This window comes from Athene noctua, chromosome 14 (genome assembly GCF_965140245.1).
Source record: "Athene noctua chromosome 14, bAthNoc1.hap1.1, whole genome shotgun sequence".
Lineage (NCBI taxonomy): Eukaryota > Metazoa > Chordata > Aves > Strigiformes > Strigidae > Athene > Athene noctua.
In genome coordinates this window covers 18,863,929-18,888,993 of record NC_134050.1, presented here as the reverse complement: position 1 = coordinate 18,888,993, position 25,065 = coordinate 18,863,929, and the positions used below count along the sequence as shown (strand labels likewise).

The 25,065-nt window shown below is 42.8% G+C and overlaps 1 protein-coding gene across 1 annotated transcript in view; it reads left to right on the top strand.

Annotated features, from left to right (window-relative positions):
• MUC2 (mucin 2, oligomeric mucus/gel-forming) overlaps nt 1-25,065 on the top strand; it is a 51,643-nt gene that overhangs the window by 24,238 nt on the left and 2,340 nt on the right. Inside the window, exons 25-48 of the mRNA XM_074918645.1 lie at nt 76-204; nt 1,974-2,121; nt 3,042-3,085; nt 3,635-3,832; nt 4,220-4,249; nt 4,622-5,107; nt 7,651-8,097; nt 11,173-11,619; nt 14,416-15,116; nt 16,274-16,448; nt 16,878-17,125; nt 18,225-18,408; nt 18,540-18,744; nt 19,361-19,539; nt 19,782-19,784; nt 20,185-20,254; nt 20,575-20,675; nt 20,841-20,872; nt 21,048-21,225; nt 21,831-21,935; nt 22,528-22,568; nt 23,216-23,338; nt 23,786-23,884; nt 24,540-24,668. Of these exons, the coding sequence (XP_074774746.1) occupies nt 76-204; nt 1,974-2,121; nt 3,042-3,085; nt 3,635-3,832; nt 4,220-4,249; nt 4,622-5,107; nt 7,651-8,097; nt 11,173-11,619; nt 14,416-15,116; nt 16,274-16,448; nt 16,878-17,125; nt 18,225-18,408; nt 18,540-18,744; nt 19,361-19,539; nt 19,782-19,784; nt 20,185-20,254; nt 20,575-20,675; nt 20,841-20,872; nt 21,048-21,225; nt 21,831-21,935; nt 22,528-22,568; nt 23,216-23,338; nt 23,786-23,884; nt 24,540-24,668 (4,502 nt within the window). The remainder of the gene's footprint in view (nt 1-75; nt 205-1,973; nt 2,122-3,041; nt 3,086-3,634; nt 3,833-4,219; nt 4,250-4,621; nt 5,108-7,650; nt 8,098-11,172; nt 11,620-14,415; nt 15,117-16,273; nt 16,449-16,877; nt 17,126-18,224; nt 18,409-18,539; nt 18,745-19,360; nt 19,540-19,781; nt 19,785-20,184; nt 20,255-20,574; nt 20,676-20,840; nt 20,873-21,047; nt 21,226-21,830; nt 21,936-22,527; nt 22,569-23,215; nt 23,339-23,785; nt 23,885-24,539; nt 24,669-25,065) is intronic.

Here is a 25,065-nt window from a genome sequence, read left to right as displayed (position 1 = left end):
TACCTTTAAAGACCTCATCAGAGCTGCATTCTGTCAACCATGTTTTGAATCAGCTTCTCCTTTTTTTCTCTTCAGCGATATTTTGTGACTACTACAACCCTCGTAATGAGTGCGACTGGCACTATGAACCTTGTGGCAGTAATGTCACAACCTGCAGGATGATTAATAATGTCAGCACCAACTTTACAATGCCATACCTGGAAGGTAATAAATTCCTTGTCATTTTTAAAATTTTATTTTGTATCACTTTTTCCACATATCACTTAATGAATATAGAATAGTCAGTCAGCTTGACAAGTTGTTCCTATATCTGTTATGTTGAATTTGTCTCCAGTCTTAGATAACTGTTTCCTATAATATAATTTATTATTTATTAATATCAGTGACTGATGGTTGCGTTATTGTGAGCCATAAAACTAGGTCTCTGCTTGGATAATATCCTGAAACATGCAAGATTATTACACCATTCTTATTTTGCATCCCATCCCAAGGGCATTTCAGGAGAAGGAAAACCTTTTACATGGCAAAGAAGCAAGTTACTGATAGTTGAGGGTTTTTAACTTTATCATTCTTTATGTATCAGATCCATCTTGACTTTATTAATGTGCAACATCCTCCTATCTTTACAATGGAAAATATCTTTGATATCAAACATACTGATGCTGCTATATGTTGAATTCTTTATGGAGACCACAAAATGATGTCAGAGGGCTACAGGGAGCTACCTGTATTTTTAGTGTATTTCATTTGTAGATATGATATTAATAGGTTCAAGTTCTTGTGCTTGATAACTGAAAAGGAATCTCACGTCATAACTGCATTGCATAACTGCAATGATCCATTCATTGGATGGAATGACTTTATAAACGTATTTCATTTACCACATGATAAAGTTGGAGAAAACAGCCATGGTTTCAGCCATGCAGTCTTTTTGGTCTTGACTGGAAGCAGTTATCTCCAGTTTAGGGACTGTAAAGAAATGCCCAGAGTTTGACTTTGTTATTTTAATCCCCGATCTTCTGGTAACAAAACAAAAATACCCCCAAAACCTAGCCAAAATATTTTTTAAAAACAAGTTAATTCTGTGTTTTCAAATAGATTGTCTTAGATTATTAGAAAAATTTGGGAAGTATCAGAAGGCAGATTATTATATAACTAATTCTCTTTCTAAATTATTTTTTATTTTTATCTTCAGTGGAAATATAGATCATGCTTACTTTTGTTAGGACATCTTTAGTACAGTCTGGCAGTGTGAAGTAACTTTTAAGTACCAGTTACTTAGAATGTCATTCAGTTCATAAGCTATTTAGAGTTCCAGTACAGTACAGTTAGAGTAATTAAGAACTGGATTTCATGAGAGTTTATTTGGAAGCAAGACACAATCATTTTTTTAAAAGTGTGTTTACATGAAAAATGGAATGAGAATTGACAGGTGGGGTTTGGGTCACTGGCCAAAGGTATGGAAAATGCAGATAAAATTATCTGTTTGGGTGGAGATACCTCATTTATTAAAGGCACATAAACAAGGTCTAGTGTTCCAATAAATGTAGTGAAAAACCTGTTTGTTAATGAATCCAATTCCACATTCTTCACAAAAGTATTATTGATGTAGTGATCACATTTCAATATCTATAGAAAAATAAGGAAGTTTCTTTCTCTTAAATTACTAGCTGCCCATAGAAATTAATACAAATTAGGGCTTTCTCCAAGATCTTAAACTAGGAAAAAACAATACCCTAGTTTTCATGACTAAACTTTTATTCAATCCTCCACACTCCAGCATTATAAATGAGAATTCTGTGATTTTATGTCTTTTGGAAAGACTAATTGTCCAATGATTAATTTGCACTGGAAATTCTCAATTTCTTTCACTGTGCTTGATTCAGTGAGAATCATTTACCTTCAGAAGCTATCCTATCAGTTAACTCTGTACACCTTTTCTTCATCCTGTATTCTATTCTTGTCATCAACAGGTTGTTACCCCAGATGCCCTCCAGACAAGCCTTTTTATAATGAAGCGACAAAGGAATGTGTGCCTGAAGATCTATGTTGGTGTTACATCGATGGAATTCACGTGGCCCCTGGGGAGCAGATACCCACAGAAGACAACTGTACACAATGGTATATAAAGAATGCAAAAACATTTGCAGTAATTAAGGAAAGAATTTATGTATGCTGAGCCCTTCGTTTACTTTATTGGGCCTCAGGCATATAGATGTGCAACTTCAGCTGAAGAGCTGGTGTATTCATTCTAATAACTGTTTATTCCAGTTGAGAACTTGAGTTTATTCCAGAACTATTCATTCTAATAACTGTTTATTCCAGTTGAGACTTAAAAAATGCTGCACTTATGACATGTATAGATTCTAAACTTTTCATTCATAATTTTCCAAATCCATAATAATCAAGATTTCTAGCTGATAGTGTTGTCATAATAAGTGTATTAACAATTTCATTTTATATATATAGTCTTTGAAGTGTCATAAATTATATAATGGCATGGAACCTGGGTGTGTCTCTAGAACAGCCTTTTGATTCTCATGGCTCTTTGGGAAGAGAGGGGCTACTCTGCCTTGCATTCTCACTTAAAACTGGGATTTCAGAACCATTGTTATCTGAAATGATCTGTACTAGCCCTGAAAGATAGCTGACTCCTAACTGCTCATTCCTAAAGCATTTCTAATGATAGCACTGACATCTGTGACTCTGCATGGTGACCAGAGACAAACACTCCACCTCCCCACCCCGATCTAGCTATAAATTCACTGCTCTGAAAAACAGTTTTTATTATTGCACTACTGCAACTTGCAACACAAAGCAATTCATGATAGTTTTAAGGTGTTATACTTAAAGAATGAAAGTGATGGCTTAGTCTGAATGAAATAATGATAGGCAATATTGGAAAATATTACACCCAGAAAAATATCCAGTAGTGTGACTGAAGACAAGTGACAAATTTCTACATTTCTGTGCTCTTGGCTCTGCTAACAGGTGCCATAAAATATCTGTAACATTTTAATTTTTGAAAATTTTGCTTTTAGTGTCTGCGGCCCCTCAGGATCCATACAGTGTACACCACTCCCAGGTAAATAACATTTGTTTTTTTTCTACAAATAAAAATTAAAAAATGCATGGAACTGCTATGTTTGTCTCTACAAAACACTTAGTACTGATTTGGAATAATCCTTTCCAGTGCAAATGAAAGTTGTGACCGAAGAAAATTGAGCAGCACTTTTGTTGAACCTTACTGTTAGTACTTTTCAAACATTTTTCTCATTTCCTTTTATTCTTTCTCCCCATGTCCCATACATAAACTAATGGAATTAGCTACAAGACTTTGAATCCCAGAACATGTAGTATTATAGAAAAGTGTCAGACAGTAAATTGCAGTTGTTATTTCTCTCAGAATGTTTTAAAACCTAGTTTGTAAGTCTGTTCTTCCAAGTGTTTTATGCAGGTCTTTATTAAATATGTTTTATTGTTCCTCTAAATGTAAAGATAAATTAATGTGATGTATTAGGTCTAACTCCAGGTATAGCTCTGAAAGCTATGATTCCTGCAAATGCTTCCTTGTCCATAAGTATTCTGCCTTTGTCTCTTACCTGATAATAGAAAAATTGCTCTTTTTTTGCAGGCTGTCCTTGTGTCATCAATGGAACAAGTTATGAAGTGGGTGAAGTTGTGGCACAAATACAAGATGGCAACATATGTATAATATACATTTGTGCAGAAAATGGTTCTGTAATTGTTGGAAGTACTTTTCCTTGTCCGACATCTACTTCACCTACAACCCTTTCAACCCCCTTTCCTACCAGTACTCTTACCACCACAGGTAAATCTTCAACAGAGATGCACATCTAAAAATTATTTCCTTCAAGGAAAATACTTTAAAGATAGGATGTAGAAGTATAGGGGCTTATGGCTGACACAGATAGAGCGATACTTATGAATGGTTTTATCACAACACACCAAGAAAGATTTTTAACATTTTGAATTTATTTACTTATCATGGAAGAAATTTTAACTATAAATGTACAGGGTGACTTTTTAATTCTGTAAAACAAGTTAACATCTCAATATCCTGCTGGGATAGTAGAAATTGTCTCAGTAGTGTCAGCAAAAAAGATAATTAAAATATTTAAAACTATTATTATGTATTTTTCTAAAGCTTGAAGATGATGGATTAATCTTTCTTTTTTTTTTTTTTTTTCTATTTCAGTGACCACTACAAGACCTCCAGTAACTATAAGTAAGTTTTAAATATAAAACTAAGTTGTTAAAGAATGTCAAAGGAACATTTAAAGGAAGAGTAAATTAAAGACATCCACTACAGAAAAATATATTTAAAACACAAATAAATACATTTTTTTAAATTGCAAAAATATGTTAAGTATAGAGAGAAGAAAGAACCTTAAAGGCTTCAGATTGATGATTGTATTTTGATGCAAAGCTTCCTCTTGAAAAACCTGGTAATATAGAACCAATTTTAGAACTTTTTCTCTTGGTAAAAAGAACAAGTTACAATGCATTACCCTAGTCCTTAATGGAACAGAATACAAAACTAATCTTCTCAGAATGTTGTCTTTAAGCTCAGATGCTGAATTTCTGTCTTTTCTTTCAGCTCCATGCTTTGGATTAATCTGTAACTGGACTGAGTGGTTTGATGTTAGTAAACCTGAAGAAGATGGTGGTGACTATGAAACCTATGATGCAATAAGAAATGAACATGGAGACAAAATATGTGAAGCTCCTGAAAAAATTGAATGCAGAGCTAAAGAAAAGCCCGATGTGAGCTTAGAGGAACTTGGCCAGAAAGTAGAATGTAATGTTACATATGGACTTATCTGTAAGAATGAGGAGCAAGATCCAACTATGTGGCAACTTTGCTATAATTATGAAATTAGGGTAAACTGTTGTGAGTGGCATGAAATTCCTTGTGAGACTCCACCAACTCCAACACCATCTTCAACAACCACCAGCACAACAGTACTTACCACCACTACCACCAGGCGGCCAACAGCAAGTACCACCACGCCCATACCCACCCCAACCATCACAAGCGAATTCACACCATCAGTCACCACCCCAGTAACTTCAACCTCTCCAGGTATTTAGCAGACCAATAATCTCTGCTCTTGCTTTGCCATAGGAGAAATAAAGGCCTGTTGGCTCCTAAAGGCATGTCATCTCCATGACAGATATTGAGCTGGCAGGAAGTCTTACTGATGCTGGTTTGGAGCTCTCTCCTTCTGCTGGAGAGCAGATTCCTAGAAGGACCCGTTGTACAAGATTAGCGTAGGCCTTCATTAAGAGTACCAACATTTTAGGCATTTTCTGGGCAGGGCTATACAGAATTCCTTCTCTTTCTCCTTCTTTCCCTCTGTCAGTGCTAAAGTTTGCATGTGGTTATAGATCTAGGAAGGAAGGATTCCCCTGGCAGGCTTTCAGGAAGAGTTTCACTCTGCAGGCTGCTGCTTGCTGCGAAGTGTGGTCTTCAGGTGCCGAGGTCAACGAATACTCTGTGAACCTCTTTATCAGGCCAACATTGCACCACAGGGAAATTACATGACCATCAGGCGGGAACATATTTCCATACATGCTTCCTTCCCAGACCAGAGCATCCCCTCTCAGTTCTTACTTCATAAGACAGCAAGGTACTCTAAGTAATAAGGTAGAAATAGAAAGCCTCGGAGCCTTACTCCTCCTTATGTCTTAAAATTAGTAGGTATTTTTGCTTTAGTGAGAAGCATATTACAACATCACTAGTCTCCTTGCTATGAAAGGATTGTCTGGCACTGTCTGGGCACTGATTTTGAACTAGTCTGCTTTCCAGGGGCAAAAAGGTAGACCTAGTGATTCACTGTGGTAAGACTGGACAGACAGCTTTAGTTTTCTGGGAGCTACCTAAGGCGTAACTTGTATTCAGTGTATATTACATCTAACTTATGCATCTTGCACCTCTGTTTTCCCTGTCCCTGTTGTTTCTAACAGCCCCATCTTCGTCCACAACGAGCACAGTGTCCTCTACACCTGTATCGACAACCACTCCCCCGCTAACACCACCGGAGATTCCCAGCAGCACCACAATGCCCCCCAGCAGCACCACCAGCAGCACCACCAGCAGCACCAGCAGCACCACAATGCCCCCGAGCAGCAGCACCACCACCACCGTGATGCCCCCCAGCAGCACCACCAGCAGCACCACGGGGACAGTGACAACTGTTACTGTCACAACAACACGACCCCCAACTACTCCAAGTATGTTCCCAACACCAGTAATAATCACTAAAACCCCGCTGCCTCCAACTTCAGAAGCAGAAGCAATAAGCAATAAGCAATTCTCTGGTTCTTTGTCATCTGTTGCTCTGCCATGGGAGAAAACGAGGTTTATTGGCAGCTTAATGTGTGTCTTAAATTTTTCACTTTGAGGGAGTGTAGTTAATGCATGTTTCCAAAAAATTCATAGCATAGTTTGGGTTGGAAAGGACCTCTTTAAAGATCTTTTAGTCCAACTCCCCTGCTATGTTTTAGCCATCTGACCATTTTTGTGGCCTTCCTCTGGACCCTCTCAAAGAGTTTCATGTTTTTCCTTGTACTGGGGACCCCAGAGCTGGAGGCAGTATTGCAGGTGGGGTCTCACGAGAGTTGGAGTAGAGAGGGTCCTGTACTGAGCTCTCTGGGGGAGAAAGTGCACAACATCTTTCTGGTTCTTGGTTCTATGCCTTTGATTATTGGGAACATTAGGAGGTTTTCCATCCTTTTCTCTTTTCCATCCTCTGCCCAGCTTAGACAGATACTGAAGTGATGAGAAAATCTTGCTTTTGCTGCTGTGGGACCTTGTCCTTCATCTGGAGAGAATGCACTCAGTGGGACCCATGGTGTGCAATGGGAGTGGGGCTTGGGTTTTGGCACTGTCATTTCAGACACTGTTTGAGCACAGGTCTGTGGACTGCCTCCCCGTTCTTCTCTTGCATCGCCTCTGTGGCCACTGCTGCCACTCACCTGCAGTTCTGGCTGTAGGAAACTTTAAAACTTTTCCCTGGCAGGACTTGGGAAAAGGTTTCAGGGTATGTGTTGCCCCTTGCTATGGACCAAGGCTCTGGGCAGCCAGGTTCTCCCAGTGTTCCCACAAGTGTTGTTCTCCAGCGGTCTGAGCACTGCTGGGAAGCAAGCTGATGTTTTGGCAGCACTGTGTGTCCTGTGCCTGCTTGTTTTGTGGTCACGGCCTTCCCTGGTGTTTGGTTTCTCCCTGAGATAGTGAGGGGGTGTGAGTGGCACAAGAAAGTGAGAGTGTGGTGGGAGTCCCTGCTTAGTCCTTCTCCACCTCGTGTATTGCCGTTATCTGAGTGGTTTTGCACATGGGAAGCCAAAACAGCATCGTGCCCTAGGTGCAAGGGGGAGACACACATGGTTTGGCAGCGCCTGCATCCTCATTTGGCCCTAGTATGCTTTGTAGGGTCAAGAAGGGGAGGGCTGCACACACAAGTGAGCTTTGCTGTGGCCATGGTTGGCTGACGGGTGTAGCAATGCACGAGAGGCACCCTTATGTGCAGTGGACGCCCAGAGCACCACCCGCGAGCGTGCTAGTGCCCCGGCTTGTTGTCTCTCCTCTGTCTGTTCCTAATTGTTCCTCTTGTTGCTGTCCCCCAGACTGTGAATGCATCTGGACGGACTGGATTGACGTGAGTTACCCAAATAGTTCTGACAAAAACAGTGGTGACTATGAAACCTTTGAGAATATTCTGAAGCACAACTCCTCCTGGGTATGCGCGAAAGCTGAGAATATTTCATGCAGAGCGGAGCAATTCCCTCAGGTTAACATTGAAGATTTAGGGCAGAAAGTGGAGTGCGATGTTAACACAGGGCTCATCTGTAACAACAGTGATCAGGTCATGGGAGGTATAGTACCAATGCCTGTCTGCCTTAATTATGAGATCAGTCTCTGCTGCGTTCCTGACATACCAGAGTGTATTACAAGTACCACCACGAGTACCACGACAGCACCACCTTCGTCCACAATGAGCACAGTGTCCTCTCCAACTGTATCAACAAACACTCCCACACCAACACCACCAGAGATTCCCAGCAGCACCACCAGTACCGTGATGCCCCCCAGCAGCACCACCACCACCGTGATGCCCCCCAGCAGCACCACCAGCACCGTGATGCCCCCCAGCAGCACCACCAGCACCGTGATGCCCCCCAGCAGCACCACCAGTACCGTGATGCCCCCCAGCAGCACCACCACCACCGTGATGCCCCCCAGCAGCACCACCAGCACCATGATGCCCCCCAGCAGCACCACCAGCACCGTGATGCCCCCCAGCAGCACCACCAGTACCATGATTCCCCCCAGCAGCACCACCAGCACCGTGATGCCCCCCAGCAGCACCACCAGTACCATGATTCCCCCCAGCAGCACCACCAGCACCGTGATGCCCCCCAGCAGCACCACCAGCACCATGATGCCCCCCAGCAGCACCACCAGCACCGTGATGCCCCCCAGCAGCACCACCACCACCATGATTCCCCCCAGCAGCACCACCAGCACCGTGATGCCCCCCAGCAGCACCACCAGCACCGTGATGCCCCCCAGCAGCACCACCACCACCATGATCCCCCCCATCAGCACCACCAGCACCGTGATGCCCCCCAGCAGCACCACCAGCACCATGATGCCCCCCAGCAGCACCACCACCACCATGATCCCCCCCATCAGCACCACCAGCACCGTGATGCCCCCCAGCAGCACCACCAGCACCGTGATGCCCCCCAGCAGCACCACCACCACCATGATCCCCCCCATCAGCACCACCAGCACCGTGATGCCCCCCAGCAGCACCACCAGCACCATGATGCCCCCCAGCAGCACCACCACCACCATGATTCCCCCCAGCAGCACCACCAGCACCGTGATGCCCCCCAGCAGCACCACCAGCACCATGATCCCCCCCATCAGCACCACCAGCACCATGATGCCCCCCAGCAGCACCACCAGTACCATGATCCCCCCCATCAGCACCACCACCACCATGATTCCCCCCAGCAGCACCACCAGCACTGTGATGCCCCCCAGCAGCACCACCACCACCATGATTCCCCCCAGCAGCACCACCAGCACCGTGATGCCCCCCAGCAGCACCACCAGCACCATGATGCCCCCCAGCAGCACCACCAGCACCGTGATGCCCCCCAGCAGCACCACCAGCACCGTGATGCCCCCAAGCAGCACCACCAGTACCGTGATGCCCCCCAGCAGTACCACCACCACCGTGATGCCCCCCAGCAGCAGCACCACCACCATGATGCCCCCCAGCAGCACCACCAGCACCGTGATGCCCCCAAGCAGCACCACCAGTACCGTGATGCCCCCCAGCAGTACCACCAGCACCGTGATGCCCCCCAGCAGCAGCACCACCACCATGATGCCCCCCAGCAGCACCACCAGCACCGTGATGCCCCCCAGCAGCACCACCACCACCGTGATGCCCCCCAGCAGCACCACCAGCACAGTGATGCCCCCCAGCAGCACCACCGGTACCATGATGCCCCCCAGCAGCACCACCAGTACCATGATCCCCCCCATCAGCACCACCAGCACCGTGATGCCCCCCAGCAGCACCACCACCACCATGATGCCCCCCAGCAGCACCACCAGCACCGTGATGCCCCCCAGCAGCACCACCAGTACCACGATGCCTCCCAGCAGCACCACCAGCAGCACCACGGGGACAGTGACAACTGTTACTGTCACAACAACACGACCCCCAACTACTCCAAGTATGTTCCCAACACCAGTAATAATCACTAAAACCCCGCTGCCTCCAACTTCAGAAGCAGAAGCAATAAGCAATAAGCAATTCTCTGGTTCTTTGTCATCTGTTGCTCTGCCATGGGAGAAAACGAGGTTTATTGGCAGCTTAATGTGTGTCTTAAATTTTTCACTTTGAGGGAGTGTAGTTAATGCATGTTTCCAAAAAATTCATAGCATAGTTTGGGTTGGAAAGGACCTCTTTAAAGATCTTTTAGTCCAACTCCCCTGCTATGTTTTAGCCATCTGACCATTTTTGTGGCCTTCCTCTGGACCCTCTCAAAGAGTTTCATGTTTTTCCTTGTACTGGGGACCCCAGAGCTGGAGGCAGTATTGCAGGTGGGGTCTCACGAGAGTTGGAGTAGAGAGGGTCCTGTACTGAGCTCTCTGGGGGAGAAAGTGCACAACATCTTTCTGGTTCTTGGTTCTATGCCTTTGATTATTGGGAACATTAGGAGGTTTTCCATCCTTTTCTCTTTTCCATCCTCTGCCCAGCTTAGACAGATACTGAAGTGATGAGAAAATCTTGCTTTTGCTGCTGTGGGACCTTGTCCTTCATCTGGAGAGAATGCACTCAGTGGGACCCATGGTGTGCAATGGGAGTGGGGCTTGGGTTTTGGCACTGTCATTTCAGACACTGTTTGAGCACAGGTCTGTGGACTGCCTCCCCGTTCTTCTCTTGCATCGCCTCTGTGGCCATTGCTGCCACTCACCTGCAGTTCTGGCTGTAGGAAACTTTAAAACTTTTCCCTGGCAGGACTTGGGAAAAGGTTTCAGGGTATGTGTTGCCCCTTGCTATGGACCAAGGCTCTGGGCAGCCAGGTTCTCCCAGTGTTCCCACAAGTGTTGTTCTCCAGCGGTCTGAGCACTGCTGGGAAGCAAGCTGATGTTTTGGCAGCACTGTGTGTCCTGTGCCTGCTTGTTTTGTGGTCACGGCCTTCCCTGGTGTTTGGTTTCTCCCTGAGATAGTGAGGGGGTGTGAGTGGCACAAGAAAGTGAGAGTGTGGTGGGAGTCCCTGCTTAGTCCTTCTCCACCTCGTGTATTGCCGTTATCTGAGTGGTTTTGCACATGGGAAGCCAAAACAGCATCGTGCCCTAGGTGCAAGGGGGAGACACACATGGTTTGGCAGCGCCTGCATCCTCATTTGGCCCTAGTATGCTTTGTAGGGTCAAGAAGGGGAGGGCTGCACACACAAGTGAGCTTTGCTGTGGCCATGGTTGGCTGACGGGTGTAGCAATGCACGAGAGGCACCCTTATGTGCAGTGGACGCCCAGAGCACCACCCGCGAGCGTGCTAGTGCCCCGGCTTGTTGTCTCTCCTCTGTCTGTTCCTAATTGTTCCTCTTGTTGCTGTCCCCCAGACTGTGAATGCATCTGGACGGACTGGATTGACGTGAGTTACCCAAATAGTTCTGACAAAAACAGTGGTGACTATGAAACCTTTGAGAATATTCTGAAGCACAACTCCTCCTGGGTATGCGCGAAAGCTGAGAATATTTCATGCAGAGCGGAGCAATTCCCTCAGGTTAACATTGAAGATTTAGGGCAGAAAGTGGAGTGCGATGTTAACACAGGGCTCATCTGTAACAACAGTGATCAGGTCATGGGAGGTATAGTACCAATGCCTGTCTGCCTTAATTATGAGATCAGTCTCTGCTGCGTTCCTGACATACCAGAGTGTATTACAAGTACCACCACGAGTACCACGACAGCACCACCTTCGTCCACAATGAGCACAGTGTCCTCTCCAACTGTATCAACAACCACTCCCACACCAACACCACCAGAGATTCCCAGCAGCACCACCAGTACCGTGATGCCCCCCAGCAGCACCACCAGCACCGTGATGCCCCCCAGCAGCACCACCACCACCGTGATGCCCCCCAGCAGCACCACCAGCACCGTGATGCCCCCCAGCAGCACCACCACCACCGTGATGCCCCCCAGCAGCACCACCACCACCATGATGCCCCCCAGCAGCACCACCAGCACCATGATGCCCCCCAGCAGCACCACCAGCACCGTGATGCCCCCCAGCAGCACCACCAGTACCATGATGCCCCCCAGCAGCACCACCAGCACCATGATGCCCCCCAGCAGCACCACCAGCACCGTGATGCCCCCCAGCAGCACCACCACCACCATGATGCCCCCCAGCAGCACCACCAGCACCGTGATGCCCCCCAGCAGCACCACCACCACCGTGATGCCCCCCAGCAGTACCACCTCCACCATGATGCCCCCCAGCAGCACCACCACCACCATGATGCCCCCCAGCAGCACCACCAGTACCATGATGCCCCCCAGCAGCACCAGCAGCACCGTGATGCCCCCCAGCAGCACCACCAGTACCGTGATGCCCCCCAGCAGCACCACCAGCACCATGATGCCCCCCAGCAGTACCACCAGCACCATGATGCCCCCCAGCAGCACCACCAGCACCGTGATGCCCCCCAGCAGCACCACCACCACCGTGATGCCCCCCAGCAGTACCACCAGCACCATGATGCCCCCCAGCAGCACCACCACCACCATGATGCCCCCCAGCAGCACCACCAGTAACATGATGCCCCCCAGCACCACCAGCAGCACCGTGATGCCCCCCAGCAGCACCACCAGTACCGTGATGCCCCCCAGCAGCACCACCAGCACCATGATGCCCCCCAGCAGCACCACCAGTACCGTGATGCCCCCCAGCAGCACCACCAGCACCATGATGCCCCCCAGCAGCACCACCAGCACCGTGATGCCCCCCAGCAGCACCACCAGCACCATGATGCCCCCCAGCAGCACCACCAGCACCGTGATGCCCCCCAGCAGCACCACCACCACCATGATGCCCCCGAGCAGCACCACCAGTACCATGATCCCCCCCATCAGCACCACCAGCACCATGATGCCCCCCAGCAGCACCACGAGCACCGTGATGCCCCCCAGCAGCACCACCAGCACCACAATCCCCCCCAGCAGCACCACCAGCACCGTGATGCCCCCCAGCAGCACCACCAGCACCGTGATGCCCCCCAGCAGCACCACCACCACCATGATGCCCCCCAGCAGCACCACCAGTACCGTGATGCCCCCCAGCAGCACCACCAGCACCGTGATGCCCCCCAGCAGCACCACCAGTACCATGATGCCCCCCAGCAGCACCACCAGTACCGTGATGCCCCCCAGCAGCACCACCAGCACCGTGATCCCCCCCAGCAGCACCACCAGCAGCACCACAGGGAAAACGACGGCTGTTACTGGCACAACAGCAGCAACCCCAACTACTGCAAGCACGTTCCCAACACCAGTAATAAGCACCCAAACCCCGCCGCCTCCAACTTCAGAAGCAATAAGTAATTTTCTGGTTCTTTTTTATTTGTTGCCTTGCTATGGAAGAAATTAATGTTTACTGTCAGCTTAATGTTTGTCTTAATTTTTGTATTCTGAGGGTGTGTAGTTGATGTATCTTTCCAAAACACTCATAGAATCATAGAATGTTTTGGGTTGGAAGGGATGCATTTAAAGATCTTTTAGTCCAACTCCCCTGCTATGAGCAGGGATATCTTTCACTACAACAGGTTTTTCAAAGCCTCATTCTTCCTGTCCTTGTATGTTTCTAATGTCTGGGCATCTACAACTTCTCTGGGAAAGCTGTTCCAGTGTCTTACCTCTCCCATCATAAAAAATTTCTTCCTTAAGTTCAATCTAAAGCTACTCTTTTTCAGTTTAAAACCATTGCCTCTTGTTCTGTAACTACAGACCTTGGTAAAAAGTCTCTCTCTGTCTTTCTTATAAGCTCTACTTCTATACTGAAAGGCCACAACAAGGTCTCCCTGGAGCCTTCTCTTCTCCTGGCTGAACAACCCCAACTTTCTTAGCCTCTCTTCATAGGGGAGGTGTTTTAGACATCTGACCATTTCTGTGGCCTTCCTCTGGACCTTCTTAAAGAGTTCATGTCTTTCCTTGTACTTGGGACCACAGAACTGGAGGTAGTACTCCAGGTGGGGTCTCACAAGAGTTCAAAACTGTCTTAGAAGGAAAAAGCAGAAAAGTGAATATGGGGTTCCTAGCATTCCAGAATAACTTCTGGGTGAGTAATCTTAAAGGCCTGGGCATTAGATATGGAACACAAACAACAGTTGCTCCAGCAGCTGCTCAGTTTCATTAGAATCAAATGACTCTGAGCACAATAAATGCTGGTATGAACATGCCACCTGAACTACCACAGGGAACAATGGTTTATCTATAGAATACAGCACAACAGAAACATAGTATTAAGGAAAGAGTTCACTGATCAACTCAATTCCTTAGATTTAGGACTGCTGAACTCTTCTATGCAGTACAAAGTTTTAACCGTACACAGAGCTGTTCCATCTGGCATTAATGGGTCATAAAGTGTTTACATCAATATCTCCCATGCAAGACAGGAGATTTTTAAAAATAATCTCTGTTATGCAAAAGCCATTAGTAAAATACTTTCTGCTTTATTCCTATCTAAACACCATATGCTTAGGTTAGTTGAATTTTATTTTCATATTAGAAAATGAAATGAAGTTAATAACAAAAGCAATATGTCTACTAAAACAAATTATTGTGTTTTCTCTGTCTTAAAGAGGAAACAACAACTCAACCAGGAACACCAACAAAGACGACTACTACAGTTACTCCTTCATCTACCCCATTGACAACAACTAGAACGACAGAAACTGAAAGTACAGTGTCCACGAAAAGCACCACTAGTCAACAGTCAACACCACCAGGACCAACAACCCCAGTGCCAATCACCACCACTGGAGTCACTGAAACGGGATCAACCACCAAAACCACCCCTTCGACCCCCACACCCTCATCACCCACACCCCACAGCACCACAACAGTGACGCCAACATCTACCCAGGAGACCACTACCACCGGGACAGGGAGCCCTCCAACAGGAACACCTACTGCCACCATCAGCACCACAACCTCTGCACCATCTTCCCCAGGGTCTACAGCCAGCACTACCCTAACACCACCACCAGGACCAACAACCCCAGAGCCAGTCACAACCTCTGGTACAACTCCAACACAATCTTTTACCACTACTTCAGGAACAACCTCTGTTAGTGTTACGACAGTCACTGCAACCACTACCACCTCGGAAATTACTTCACCTGTCTCAACTACTACTTCTGGCCCAACTGCTACTTCTAGTGCAGTCACTGTTGTAGGAAGTTCTACGTACAGCACAGTTACTCCACCTGGTTTAATTACAAGTCCACCATCAAGCACTCCTGGAAAAAATTGTTCTATTTTACCTAATGAATCTTATGCAGTGAGTAGATTTTATGCAGTTTTTTTAACCTTCTTCTTTGGATGGAAACTAGACAAATAATTTAATGTTAGTAACATACAAAGTCGGTGTTAATCTGGATAGAAAATGAAGTATCAGTCCATTCTATTCCCTTCTGTTTTCTTGGTTATTGGCATGACTTCCAATGATCTTCAGTATGATAGCTTATATACTACTATCAGTTCTTCGGGGATATTTTTTAAAAGGCTTTCTTCAAGAGGTTGTATCACTGCTCAATATTTCTCTTTATTCTAGTAAAGCTTTGATGAAGAGGTAACCATGGGTTAAGTGGTTCTAAAGTATCATTTCTATTTCTGCTTTTGAATAGGTTCAGAGTGGGGTAAAGTTGTTTGTGTGTTTACAGTACCACCCAACAATAAACCACTGGGCTATACTAGTTGAGTCTGGAATGAGGTCATACTTCATCATAGTCTGGTTTCAGGAGAGGACTGTGAAACAGATCACTATATTCAAATGCTCGTGAAATTTGATTTCTGAGGTTTTTTGAACCCTCCACATCTGAGACAGACAAGCTAATGTTTTCTATATTTCTAAAGCCTCCTCACAGTTTGTCTATCAACTTGTTCAGTAGATCTGCAGGGATAAAAATTATACATGGCTGAAAAACTGGTGGAAGATAGAAAAATTGTGTACAGTCAGAATGCATGCACATAATCACCTTAGACATTACTCCCCAAATAGCTTTATTTTTCTGTGTCGCTTTGGCTGTTAATCTGTTCTAGGCAATCATGGAAGGGGATTGACCATATATTGATCACTGATATTGATTGGTGTCTTTCACTGTTGATCAGAAAGGGATAAGATTAGATCAGACATTTAACTTTTAAATAGCTGAAACTAAAAATGGCAGTTCCCACTTCAGTTTACTGGCTTGACTTTTGTAAGTAATGCTTTTCACTCAGCAGCTCTCCGTAGAGTGCTAGTTTATTTTGCAGGCCTTGATGGTGCTGACTGCTGCACTTCCTTCCCATTTTCAGACTTCTGGTGGGCAAAAAATTGTCAATAAACATATGGCATTTTAAAACTCTGCAAAAGATATACAGGCATAACTGTTGTCAGTCCCACTGCTTCATAAGATTTCTCTCTCTCTTCCCCTTCCCTTCTCTTTCCAAACACAGCCAGGTGAGTCGTGGTGGCTCTGTGACTGCTTTCAGGCAATATGTATAGAGGACAATATAATCCAGGTGGTTCCCATAGTCTGTAATCCACCTCCTAAACCTACATGTGCCAATGGGCTTTCTCCTGTGCAAGTCATTGATGAGGATGGATGCTGTTGGCACTGGGAGTGTGATTGTAAGTATATATTTTATTGAACGTTTTATCTCCTGTGGGAACAATATTACTGTCAAGAGCAACAATATTTATTAAGGGACGAGTATCGCACAAGGCTGTGACACTCAGACTTCCAGTGTTGCTCTGTTTGGTGTGCTTAATTGTTTCTTTTTATCTAATCAGGATCTTAAATTACCATCATTGCTACATAACTGGAGTGAATTTAGTCTTAGTTGTCTATCAGAAATATCAGATGACCTGTGCCCTGAAATTACCTGCTTTTCTCTGTTATTGATGAGTTCTAGATAATGAGCTCATGCATTGACATATACTCTCTAAAAATCTAAATATTTAAGTTAGATGAGATTAATCCCACACAGATTTTGTTTGTAGTCTGATCTGATCCTGTAAGTTGCCATAAGAAGCTAACCTAGCTGTACATTTTTGTAGGCTACTGCACTGGCTGGGGAGACCCACATTACATGACTTTTGATGGACTGTACTACAGTTATCAAGGGAATTGTACATACGTCCTTGTGGAGGAGATTAATAAGAAAGTTGACAACTTTGGTGTCTACATCGATAACTACCATTGTGATACACGGGATGTAGTCTCCTGTCCTCGAACACTCATTGTGAGACACGAGACTCAGGAAGTGCGCATGGCAACAATCAAACCAAATACTCTACAAGTAGAGGTATTGGATAATGTTACCTTTGGTTTCTTGATTAAGAACATATTCACAATGTTAGAAAAAAAATTAAAAGGAATCCGTGGTTTAGATTTAATACCAGTTTGGATTATAAAATAGGACATCTCTGAAAGTCTGCTTTTTTGGCTCTGAATATGGGGGAAAATTTCCACAACTTCTTCCCTTTCTAAGCTCAAGTATTTGCAGTGCCTCATCTCTCCTAAATATAAAAACATGGACAAATTGCTAAGAGTTAAGGATATAAAATAAATTAATTTATAATTAATACTAATGTAACAGAAGAAGAGAATAAATATTGAATGGGAGTATACAATGTAAACTAGGCATAACAATAAAGTACTGGGCTTAAACATTTTTTAGAAGTACCATTACTAGCTTTGATTGGTGTCACCTTTTTAATTTTTCAGAATAGGGGCACTTAAGCATTCGTTTTGTTGATAAATATGATGGCCTGTCTTTGGGGCTTCAAAATTGGGTGAGAAGAGTTCATTTTCAGGGTTTTATGGGGTTTATTTTTGTACGTTACTGTGTGGGAATATTACAAGTTAAATTGCATCATATTTATGAAAATTTGCAACATTTAGACCTCTACAAAGCAAGGAAAAGTACCATTGCTGATTGAAAGTAGTAGTGTTAGGTCCATAGACATGTCACGGCTACTGTATTTAAATAAATGATATAGATTTTGGCTTATTTCTTTCATTTAATTTTCCTACAAGTGTGTTCCCTTTATGCCAAGAAAATTAAAACAGTGTGCACAAGGAATTTAGGAGAATTTTATATCGCACTTTCATAGGGTGTCCTCAATGCCATAGTCACTCTAATAAATCTGTTGAGTGTCGTAATTTAGTTGGTTTAAACTCTGAATTTTAGCCTGGTTTATCAGCGGCTCATAGGCCTATTCTTTGATTCAGAAATTTTGACTTTCCAGTAACATAAAAAGAAACACAGGGATACTTTTTACAAACTTAAAGCACATTATTTGCCTTTACATTCTATCTCTAATGCAAAGCAGTGAACAGTCAATCGTTTTCTAAAGTCAAACTAAATGTAAGTCTCTTTTCTGTTCTCTTTTATTTACTAGGTGACAGTAAACAAACAGGCAGTGGCTTTGCCTTATAAAAAATTTGGCTTGAATATCTATGAGTCAGGCATAAATCGTGTAGTGGAAATCCCTGAACTAAAGATGAATGTGACCTACAACGGCTTGTCCTTTTCCATCAGAATGCCCTACAGCCTGTTTGGTAACAACACTCATGGACAGTGTGGTAAGGCTTACTCTTGTAATATTCGTTCTCTCAGAAAACCACAAACAGATAAACGACAGCCTTGCCACAATGATGAATGGAATTTCATAGCAAACCTGTGAGTGAATTCTTTCTCCCATTACCAATTTTAGGTACTTGCAATAACAACACGGCAGATGACTGCATGTTGCCGAATGGAAACATTGCAGAAAACTGTCAAACCATGGCAGATCATTGGCAAGTTGTTGATCCCTCCAAACCACAGTGCTCTCCAGGCCTAATTCCTACCAAAGCACCTATCACAACCCCAGTGAAGCCTTGCAAAGAATCTCTCATCTGCGAGCTACTTCTGGGAAGGTAGACATTCCTCTGGGGTTTATAAGGCTTTGATCTTCAAATTAAGGGGCAATCTTAGGATTCATTTCTCAATAAAAAGTGTTTTTAACTATTGCTCCATTTCTTGTAGCTTTGTGAGTTGCTTCCATTCTTTTTACTGTTTCTAGATGTCACTCTTTGCTGACAGTTTGCTTCCAACCCTCTGGCTGCTACATTAACCTTTTTTGATGTTCTCATATTCTATGCTGTCTGCTCTCCATTGTCCTGTGCTCTTGCCTTTTCCCACACTCAGCAGAAACCAGAGTCCAACTGAAAACAGAGGTCTGCATTTTTATAATGTTGTGTTCGAATTAAAAAAAAAAAAACAAACCCACAAATATCTTTAGAAAAGTAGTTCATGTTTACAGTTGATAATATTCATGTAGCTCCTGGACAGAAAATATTGGTGCCTGAGTGTTTTGTAGGTGAGGGGAGAACGTTCTAATCTATGTTGAAAGGCTACAATCTAGATAAGTGCTCTTAGTGAAAATGTCTCACTAATAGTCCTTGTTCACATCTCCTTAAGCACCATGTTACGTACTTTGAAGAATTTATGGATTATTCAATAACTAATAATGATAAATATTTCTACCTCTAGTGTGTTTGAGCCATGCCATGGCTTTGTCCAGCCTGAAAAGTACTACGCAGCCTGCGTTTTTGATAGCTGTGTGCTTCCCAACTTAGACCTGGAATGCTCAAGTCTGCAGATCTATGCTGCCACCTGTGCTGATCAAAGTGTGTGCATTGACTGGAGAAGTCACACCAATGGTGTTTGCTGTAAGTATTTTGCTGAACTATTAGGGAAGCTTATGTGGAACTTTTTCGGCAATAATGCCCTAACAGTAAGTCATATTGCTTTCTGAGCAATGAAGATATCAATAAATCACACCAGCTACTATCCTTAACTAATTTTATAGGTAACATTTTTAACAATGGAAATGATAAATGAGCCTGCAAAAATATACATCTATTGACTGTGCCAGAAATACCTGTATCAGTAGATACATTTTTGTACATAGGCAGTTTTGTGCTTTGCAGGCATCAGCAGATCACTCTGTATTTAGTGCGATATGAATTCTTTTTCAGCTGTAGCAAGATGACAGAGAGTAGGAATACACTACCCTCTGAGAACTTGTGCAAAAGAGACTGAAATGATGAAAAAAATTGTAATCAAGATGTAGACTCTTGGCTTTATCTCCTTAATGTAAAGTATGGTGCTACATCTCTATGGCTAAATGGAGTAAGATAATTTCATTCAGAATCATGAGTCTGATAGCTGGTTTTTTTTCCTCTTTGCTTCTCAAGACTGTCAAAGATACATAGGAAAATGCGTAGTCAGTGTTTAATTTCTTGGCATAAGGTCAAGGGCTTTTATATTATATTGTTATTGAGCTCTTCCTCCTTTTTATTCTCCCATTCCAGCTTATAAATGCCCCTCAGATAAAGAATACAGAGCATGTGGTCCTCTTATAGAGACAACCTGCAAATCAAGGTAAATAATTTCTTCACTGTTAGTTATAGTTCATACAACTGTTCAGTCACATGTAATGCACAGGTGGATGAGAGAAATCAGCCTCCTGTCATGTCTTAAATTGACTGTCAGATTTGGTACCACTGTTCTCTTGGTCCTAAATATGTATGCCTGCACTGTTTATGTTGTTTGGCTACGCCAGACATGAACACTGACGATCCCTAAATCACAAATGTGTGGATCATTTGCCCCTGTATCTCCAGTGAAAAGTTATTTGGCACAATCCTCCTCCCCATGCCTATGAAACTCTTGGTGTTCATCTGACCTTTTGTCTCATGCAGTCAACAAAACGAAACTTCAACTAAACAAGTGGAAGGCTGTTTCTGTCCTAATGGAACAATGCTGTATGACTCTGGTGTGGATGTCTGCGTGAAAACCTGTGGTGAGTATTACTGCTTCACTTGGATGCATGTTTGTTTCCTCTTTGTTGTTTCCTTCTCAATGTATGCAACATAGATCTGACTGCATGCAGTACTCATACAACAAATAGTAGAGATGTCTACTGTTATATGAGTGGTAATGGAAATTTATTTTTATATTTTCACAGGCTGTGTTGGAGTGGATAAGATACCAAGAGAGGTACGCTGCCATATGCTTTTGCATTTCAAGTAGAGGCTGGGAGTGAGGAGAGGAGACTGGTCTCCACCGATGAAGCCTTGTTTTGTGGTGTCCCAGCTTTTCATTCCTGTTTTTACTTCTGTTCTTTTTAATTGGTAACCCCATAATCACTCACTTTATTTTTCTTTTATGACAGTTTGGGGAAAGGTTTACTATAGACTGTCAAGACTGTATTTGCCTGGAAGGTGGAAGTGGCATTGTGTGTGAGCCTCATGAATGTGCCAAACAAAATAAGACCAGTTGTGACGGAGAAGGCTTCTATGAGGTCAATGAAGTCAATTCTGAAGACTTCTGCTGCCCCATCGTCACCTGTAGTGAGTTTATGCTTTTGTTTCTAATCTTTCTATATCTTCTAGGAACAGAAAGAAAAAGAGAACTGAACTAGCTTAACACCAGAGACCTGCAGCAGGGAGTCACAAAACAGTATCTTTCCTCATGTGTTCCTCCACTGTTAGGAAAAACATGTTTTAATATCGCAATGATTCGGCATAACTGAATTTACAATTATGGGATTCAAAGTAACTGAGTATAGTTACAGAGTTCAGAACCACATTTTATTCAAGTAAAATGCAGATAGATTATGGAATTCTATGTGGATATTCATTTTACAGCAGTTGCCTATAACCTTGGAGACAGTAACTGTTGTCCTCTTCTATTCTGCAAAGAATTGTGATACATTTTTACACTTGGTTATTACACAGTAGAAAAAGTTTCATAAACTAGTGCAGTCCTCCAGTCCAGTGCCTGAATTTGCTAGGAAAAATATGTTTTCTTTCTGCAATTTGTTTCTTTGAAGAGGATCTGGACTGTTTTCTAGCAATGGAAAGTCTATCCTAAGATAGAGGCCCATTTCTAGTAGCTGTGATTTAGTGTACTTTCTGACTTAATCCTTTTTTCTTTTTTTTTTTTTTTTTTTCAGAATGCAATACAAGCCTGTGCACAGCTAAAGCCCCCAAATGTAAACTGGGATTTGAAGTTCATTCTCATATTCCCAGTGGTCACTGCTGTCCTGTGTACGAGTGTGGTAAGTCCCTCGGAAATATACTACAATTATTAGCATTATATATTACATAATTTAGTATCACAGTAAGACTGTATGCAATAGCCTATTGAAAGAGGAATTATACAGTCAGATTCTACAAACTGGTTACTATTAACATTGGTTGCTACTGCTGTGATTATGAAGGGCAACTATGAAATCAGATATAGTTCAGGTGGCTCAAGTTCAGTTTTCTTGATTGTAAATACATGGGAAGAAAGCTACAGAATTAACTAGGACTGTAGTCTGACCTTAATCTAGCAAAATGTCCCTGTAAGCATCCCCAGTAGAATATAGCTTTACAAATTGTAATTAAAACAAGGAACTACTTGTACCTTTTAAGTGGACGTTCTTGGCTATGAGTTGGATTGTGTATACTGGGACAAATCTTCCTCCCTTTTTGCACATGCAGTATTTACATATGTCATACCTGCTCCCAGAAATGAGGAATAACCAATATATTTGACCATATTCATATATGATTCATTGTGGGAGAAATTAGTTTGACTAGAGTGGGGTGAAAATATTTTCTTATTTTTTCCCCTATGTAACCATCTAACTTCTTGTTTGTTAACAGTTCCCAAAAGGGTTTGTGTACATCAGAATGCTGAGTTCTTGGTAAGTTTCTTTTTCAACAGTCTTCTGAAGATGCTTAAAAGACCAGTTAATACACTTTATCAGAAGTTCTGTGAGGAGGGTTATCTAGTACAATCAATATTTTAGAATTTTTAAAATTCCTGTCAGGAGTTCATCAATTTTACAAAGCCTGTATCTTATCTGAAAAGGTTACTGTGTATGAAAGAGACCAAAGAGTTGTTTGTATATCAGTATCAGAGAGAGATTTGGGTTTAGAGTTAGTGTGCATGCATTTTTAAAAGTCAATCCACATCTGCTCTTAGCACATTATTGAAGTTTTAAGACTCTACTTTTAAAAATGAGAAGATTTGTAAATAAGTATTATTCTAAACAGTCTTAGATTCCTAATAAATTTTGTTGGGTCTAGTAATTGTTTTATTACAGATATTCGTACACCTGTCTTTTTTAATATCTGAGTTCATCATTGCTATACAGGACTTCAGTAAAGACACATGATAAATTAAATCCAGTATTTCAAATGTTGTCTTCATAAATGGCTAACCAAATACATATCCAATAGTCTTTATGATTGTTTCCTTTGTTATTGCTTTTTTGAAAAGTAAGAAATGTCTGTCACACATGTCATATCTCGTTAAAATAGGAACCATTTTTTTTCTTAAAATTTATAGCCCAATTCCTCAGTCTTTGTGGATAAATGTCAGAATTGTTTCTGCACTAATGAAGTTAATGTCAGCACTCAACTGAACATAATCTCATGTGAACATATTCCGTGCAACACATACTGTGAACCGGTAAGTGACAAACTTAAGAAAAAAAAAAAAAAAGTACACATGTACATTAAAAGTAGTTTGATCAATGAGTGGTATAAGCAAAGGACAGGAGCAGAAATTCAGAGTCCAACTCCAGCGCTGATGCCAACTGTCTGTGAGCAATCTGTTGCTTGAAGCTTGATTGTGTAACTTAGAGTATTTAGTTCACATTGGGATGATTAGCTGGGAAATTTCTGTGGAGAAATTAATGGAATGATATTTAATTATTAGGAATATTTTTTATAGTGCTTTAATTTATTCCATCCATAGCCTGCTTTTATTACTTGTCTTCCGTTGTGTTGGAACACAGAAAAGCACAAATCTAGAGTGCATGTCAAAGCATAATCAATTAATTCATTAGTATGTTTTCATTTATTTCTCAAAAATGAATGTATTTTGGTTTCATTTTTAATTAATTTTAATATCTAGGGATATGAACATCAACCAGTGAAAGGTGAATGTTGTGGAAAATGTGTGCAGACTAAGTGTGTTATACGTACAGCACATAATTCGCACCTCATTTTGAGTGTAAGTACGCTCTACATCTTACATCTCTACCAAATTTGTAAAGTTTCCCCTTTCAGAGAGGGAACATCTCCTTGTCAGAGGTAAGGCTTATTGTAAGTTTGCACCTGAGAGGTCAGAGGCTCACCTAAAGCAAAGCCTATCTACAATTTTTTGGCCTGAAGGAAGGACCCATTAAATAAAATTTTCTGGAAGTCTCTTCCTGTAAGAGATGACAAATGCAATGCTATTGGAAGGATTTTTCTTGCAATGTCTGGAAGCTTGTGCTTTTTTTATATTATTTGATTTCTGTGTACTGAAAAACACTGGTAAAACTTGCATATGAAACAATTTTATTACCCCTGTAGGGTGAAAGGTTAGAATTGTTCTTAATTACCATATAATAGTTCAGCTTTCCCTAGGCAAAATCCATTGATGAGTTTTTTAATAACTCTAAAGTTATACTTTAGAGGGGTTTTTCTTTTCCAAGGGAAATCCCATGTAAAATTGAAGATTCTATCCACATACTGCAATACAAGTAATAATCTGTATTCAAAACAGTCATTAGCCTAAAAATAATTGTCTGGGAAACAAGAGGAAAGTCATTATCAGAGGACAGGAAAATTTCTGTCTGAGCTCCCTTCAACTTTCCTTATTATATTTTGTATTTTGCTTGCAGCCTGGAGAGTTTAAAAATGATCCCTACAACAACTGCACCATTTACAGCTGTGTAAAAGTCCACAACCAATTTGTCTCTTCCACATCTGAGATTACCTGCCCAGCATTCAATGAGGAAAGCTGCAAACCTGTAAGTAAATATGGAAAACTTACCCTCTACTCAATGTATAGATCACTTCATTTCAGCCATCTAACTAGAAACAAGCATCAAATTAAACTCTGACGACCTTTCACCAGTTTCTCAGTCCCAAGGGCAAAAGTTCCTGCTGCATCCAAGCACAGACCTACAGAGAGTATAAAATAAGGTATCTGGGTGAGAGTTCAAGGCTTATAACTGCCAGCTGTCTCTCAGTAGCCAGGCTCTGAGATATAAAGTCCTCACTGACTGCTCTGTGTGGTGTCCTGTCAGAACAAGAACCGTGTGTGATGAATGTGACAGAAATACAAATCTTCAGTCAGTAGGCTGCTAGTAATATGGTGCATAGTCCCTGAGAAAACATTTTTTGGAATTGTTTCTAAGAAAAAAT